At 43.9% G+C, this 6,000-nt stretch overlaps 1 protein-coding gene across 1 annotated transcript; it reads right to left on the reverse strand.

Moving 5' to 3' along the window:
• Positions 1-4,651: 4,651 nt before the first annotated feature.
• On the reverse strand, positions 4,652-5,441 carry LOC143578884 (homeobox-leucine zipper protein ATHB-40-like). Its single transcript, XM_077062345.1, has 2 exons — positions 5,166-5,441; positions 4,652-4,783 (listed from the first exon to the last, which is right to left on the reverse strand). Exons 1-2 carry the CDS (start codon positions 5,439-5,441, stop codon positions 4,652-4,654), a joined length of 408 nt encoding a protein of 135 aa, XP_076918460.1.
• Between the last annotated feature and the right edge of the window lie 559 nt (positions 5,442-6,000).

Consider the following 6,000-nt stretch of genomic DNA (forward strand, 5'->3'; position numbering starts at 1 on the left):
TTTGAATACGTTGATCTAGGGATTGATTGATTGCTTATTTAAACTTTGAATGAATACCTTATAATGCCTCTTATTATTATTATTATTATTATTATTATTATTATGTTTTATAAGCATCTTCAAACAGTTTTTTTCATAAACTTCGAATACACCAACAATATTCACTTCACTTTAACATAATCACGTTTCTTTATCCAATCACTCGAGTGCATTAAGATAAACACAATATAGGTAGATAAAACAGTCACTTAATAAGCAATTTCAAACACCCTCACCAGGTTTAGCTTTATTACTAATAACAATCCCATTCTAACAAATGGTTAGTTACATCATTAATAAGTTAGTGTTAAATTGACCGAAATGCCCTTTAGAATAAAATTTGCCCAATTATATGTTAAAATGATCCATCTACCTTATTGAGCTTATACGTAGTAATAATTAAAGAAGAGGTTAACTAAAAAGAAAGAATTACAAAGCATCGATGAAAGTAAAGTCAAGTCAATCAGAAGTAGCTATTAAGGTTGAACAATAGAATGAGAAAAGCCAAAATATGTGAAAAATATATTCATATATGAGAAAAGCCCATATATTCGGATGGACTCGGGATCCGCCTGAAGAGATTACATATGATCCGGCCCAAGTGAAGCCCAAGAAAGCAAGCCCAGTCCTTAAAGCCCAAGGCCCCTCCAAGACAAAAGGACAAGTCAACAAATGAAGGGTCCCTTTAGGAGCCTGGAAGTATCAGGTCAAGATGACGCACGTCTGAGGCAAAAGGGAATCGTCTGGCGGATAAAAGAGAGAAGCCTGTTTAAGTCAAAGAGGAGTGTAAAAAACCGCTGGATAATAGGATGTGTCCCCAGGAAACGGTCTGGAAGGAGAGATTCCTTTTGAACCCTTTATATAGAGGGATTTGTATAATGTAAACGAGATGTAAAAACCAAGCTATTCACTTTTATATACCGATCATCTCTCTCTCAAACATCTCTAAAGAAACTTCTCATAATCAACCACTCACATTATTCCTACACACTAATTAAGATTCATTTGAGGTTTCTACATTGGCGCCATCCGTGGGACCCTTTCAACCAGGAAATCCCACGCTACGGTTTCAGATGGTCGATCCGAGCCAAAAGCAGAACAGGCCGGGGGGATCCCAACTTATGACAACCAACAGAAACGAATCCACCATTACCGGAGCCAACGAAGAAGCAAACTTGCTAAAGACAAGAGAAATGGACGGACCTATCCTTATAGAGGACGAGACGTAGAAGGAAGACTCGAGAGAAGAGCGGGAGAAGGACCAAGCCTCCAATGAAAAATGGGAGATAACCCCAGAGTTCATACGAACTCACACGGACGCGCTCCGAGCCTGCCTGGACGAACAAGAAAAGGAAGAGAAATTTGCAGCAGTCAAGACACGTCTATCATTCGACACCCCGAGATCCCAGAATGACGACGAACCCGATAAAGGAACCAGTAAAGACCCCGGAGTTCTTCTGGAGTCGCTGGTGACTTTTCTGTCCTCTGTCAAAGGCAAAGAAAGGTCTAACCCGAACACCCTAGATGCTCCTTATCGACCCTCGGATACCTCCGACGTGTCGAAGTTCACCCGACGCATAGCCGAGGCTACCCTGCCTCCTAAGCTCCGGTATCCTTCCACAGTAGACAAGTACGACGGAACACAAGACCCGGAAGATCACCTGCACGCCTTCCGAGGTGCAGGAATGGTTAGCGGATGAACCATGCCCGCTTGGTGTCTAATGTTTCCCCAAACCCTGATGGGGGGAGCAAGGGTATGGTTCGACAGCCTAAAACCTGGAAGCATAGATAGCTACGAAGAACTGAGGGGAAAGTTCTTGAGAAATTTCAGTCAGCAGAGAAAAGCCATGAAAAACCCCAATGAGATCCTGCATATCTGAAGGAAGGACGAAGAAAAGATAGAACAATTCATGGACCGATATGTAGCGGAAAGCATGAACACTAAAGGCGTACCAGAGGTCATGAAAATCAGCGGATTCATAAACGGGGTGAGATTCTCTCAGCTCACAGAGAAGTTAGGGGAAGATTTTCCCACCACTTTCGATCAATTGATGAATCGGGTTCGAGCTTTCGTCAGGGGAAAAGATACACGGTTCAAGCTATGAGAGTGGGAGACAAAGAAGGGGCCTCCCAAGCCTTTGGGAGGAAAGAATGTGGGAAGTGCAAGTCCCGGTAAAATACGAACACCTTTCGATAGAGCCCGTTTCACGCCATACCGACCTCTGGGACACCACTCAGGGTACGTACCTTCCACAACATACCACCCTCATAGATTCCCCAGCATACGACCCGAGGGAGGGAGATACCGACCTCCCTTCGGAGGAAAGATAAACCCAGGAGAGGAGGATGTGTTGGTGGCAGATAAAGCCAAATATCCCATCAGAACCCCAAGCCCATTTAAACAAGCGTACAAGCCCAACCCCACCGGGTATTGCAATTATCACAAAAGCACCGGGCACACCACTGAAAATTGTGTCCAGCTAAAAAGGTTATGGGAAGCAGCCCTAAAAACCGGACAGTTACCACCTCCGGCTAGGGAACCCCTACCCAGAGCTAAAGAGGAAGAAGAAGATAGACACTTCGTGGACATGATAAGAAGAAGAGACGAGAAGGAGGGAAATCCGGGGCGACCCCTCAAAACTATGAGGAAATAATCCCTGCCGATAAATCTGGAGTGGATAAAAGCTGAGGTCCGTTTCCCAGGCATAACCGAAAGTGAAGCCAGGGAAATGCCACTGAACATATTGGCTAGTGTCGCCGGATACCGAGTAGCTCGTGTGCATGTAGATGGAGGTAGTGGGGTAGAAGTGATGTATGAGCACTGTTTCCTGAGGTTACAAAGAGAGGTCCAGGAAAGGTTAGAAGAGGATATATGCCCATTGATGGGATTCTCCGGAGAGGTAGTAGAACCGTTAGGATCACTCAATCTACCGTTCACTCTTCGAGACGGGGAGAAGACCCGTACCGTATGCCTCCATTTCTCTGTAGTCCGGGCCCCGTCGAAGTATAACATCATTTTAGGTAGACCAGGAATGAGGGCACTCAGAGCTGTCCCGTCCACGGTCCACAGATACACGAGATTTCCCACTCCCAAGGGAATAGCTACCATTCGGTCCTCCACGTAAATAATAGCTAGCGTCAATCAAAACACACAAAAGAGGAAGGGGGTGGAGGAATGGGTACTCAACGGAGAGCACCCCGAGCAGACGGCGGGGATAGGGTCACAATTATCCGACAAAGGAAAGGCGGGCCTGAAGGAGTTGTTATTACACAACGCAGACGTGTTCGCATGGACTCACCGGGATATGAAGGGAGTCCCCCGAACCTGGACACAACACACCCTAGATGAATTTCACTGGATGGAACCAGTCAAGCAGAAAAGAAGGAGTCTGGGACTTCAGAAGAGCCAGGCGGTCCGGGAAGAGACCGCTAAACTAGTACAGGCCGGGATAGTAAGGGCGATCAAATATCCCCGTTGGATATCAAACCCCGTAATGATCGCTAAACCTGACAACAGCTGGCGCATGTGTTGATTTTAAAGATTTGAACACGGCTTGCCCAAAGGACTCATACCCTCTCCCGGAAATTGAGAAAAAGATAGAGTCTCTTGCCCAATATCCACTTCGATGTTTCCTGGACGCGTATAAAGGATACCAACAGATCCAGATGAACCCCCATGATGAAGAGAAAACCGTCTTCTACATAGATGAAGGAACCTTTTGCTACACCAAGATGCCTTACGGCCTGAAAAATGCCGGAGCAACGTACCAGCGATTCATGGATCGACTATTCGACGGCCAAAAAGAAAGAAACGTGGAGATTTATGTGGATGACCTGGTCATCAAAAGCACAGACGAAGAAAGGATGCTCAATGACATCCGGGAGACCTTTGATACCCTTCGCCGAGCTAACATGAAACTCAACCCGGGCAAGAGTTCATTTGGGGTCGAAGAAGGAAAGTTTATGGGGGTTGTTGTAACCAAGGGTGGGTTTCGAGCAAAACCGGAGAAGATAGAAGCTCTAGTTCAGATGAGTCCCCCAAGGAACATCAAGGAGGTACAAAGGTTACAAGGAAGGTTAGTCGCCCTGAACCGATTCCTATCAAAGATCGCAGATCGAACTCTCCCATTTATGGCAGTATTAAGAAGGTGTATGAAGAAGAATAAGTTCTGTTAGGACACGGAAGCTGACGAGGCTTTCCGAGAGCTCAAGTCACACTTAAGCGAACTCCCTTTAATCACCTCACCGTTACCGGAGGAGAAGTTGACTCTCTATTTGTCTTACACAAACCAAACCATCAGTTAAGTGCTGATGGTAGAAAGAAAGGAGGCTCAGATTCCTATATATTTTGTAAGCCGGACCCTGAAGGGCCTGGAAGAGAGATACTCTCCAATTGAGAAGCTAGTATTGTCATCGGTCTACACAGCCAGGAAACTAAGGAGGTATTTTCAGGCACATGACGTCCAAATATTGACCGACAAGCCCCTTCAACGAATATTAATGAAGCCGGAGATATCTGGCTGGTTAGCCAAGTGGGCTATAGAACTGGGAGAATACTCCATCGAATATAAGCCAAGAACTGCCTTCAAAGGGCAAGTGATAGCCGATTTCCTCACCGAAGCCCCTCCAGCTTCTCCCTTATCAGCTCGTCTCGCTCGTTTGAAACACTAGCAAGTTTTTCTTTAACCTCTGAAAGCTCATTTGAAAACCTATCCCGTTGATCTTTAACCTCTGAAAGCTGCAGCTAGCACAAGTTCCATGATTAGCATGTGTTTGAAACCAGACCGCCACTTGCTGAGGATCTAAGTTTAATTGAGCAGCAATGTCATTTTTTCTATTAAGTTCTAATTTTTTGTTGTCTTCAAACAAATACTCCAGGACGTTTAGTTTCTCATCTGTGAGCTTTCTATTTTTTAGGCCACTGCTGCTAGCCTTATTATTTCTTGCACTTCTTGCTGTGTTCATGCTTGCTTTAAAACAGAACAGAACAAAACAGAACACAGAACATAACAGAACAGAAGAGATAATGTGTTATGGTGGAGTGAGTGAAGAGTGTTTGCTTTTATAGAGGAACTAAATTCTTAGAAAAATATGTATATTTAATCATCTATTAGAAAAAAGGATACCTCTTTTTCGAGGCAGCAATTAGCCTCCTTGAGCTGAAGGTTTTCTGCCTCCTCGCTCTTGCTCTTGCAGCGAGCGCGCTTATTTTGAAACCAGACCGCCACTTGCTGAGGATCTAAGTTTAATTGAGCAGCAATGTCATTTTTTCTATTAAGTTCTAATTTTTTGTTGTCTTCAAACAAATACTCCAGGACGTTTAGTTTCTCATCTGTGAGCTTTCTATTTTTTAGGCCACTGCTGCTAGCCTTATTATTTCTTGCACTTCTTGCTGTGTTCATGCTTGCTTTAAAACAGAACAGAACAAAACAGAACACAGAACATAACAGAACAGAAGAGATAATGTGTTATGGTGGAGTGAGTGAAGAGTGTTTGCTTTTATAGAGGAACTAAATTCTTAGAAAAATATGTATATTTAATCATCTATTAGAAAAAAGGATACCTCTTTTTCGAGGCAGCAATTAGCCTCCTTGAGCTGAAGGTTTTCTGCCTCCTCGCTCTTGCTCTTGCAGCGAGCGCGCTTATTTTGAAACCAGACCGCCACTTGCTGAGGATCTAAGTTTAATTGAGCAGCAATGTCATTTTTTCTATTAAGTTCTAATTTTTTGTTGTCTTCAAACAAATACTCCAGGACGTTTAGTTTCTCATCTGTGAGCTTTCTATTTTTTAGGCCACTGCTGCTAGCCTTATTATTTCTTGCACTTCTTGCTGTGTTCATGCTTGCTTTAAAACAGAACAGAACAAAACAGAACACAGAACATAACAGAACAAAAGAGATAATTTGTTATGGTGGAGTGAGTGAAGAGTGTTTGCTTTTATAGAGGAACTAAATACTTAGGC

The sequence above is a fragment of the Bidens hawaiensis genome, unplaced genomic scaffold (assembly GCF_021521415.1).
Source record: "Bidens hawaiensis isolate Kalapana, Puna unplaced genomic scaffold, B.hawaiensis_p1.1 tig00029389_1, whole genome shotgun sequence".
Lineage (NCBI taxonomy): Eukaryota > Viridiplantae > Streptophyta > Magnoliopsida > Asterales > Asteraceae > Bidens > Bidens hawaiensis.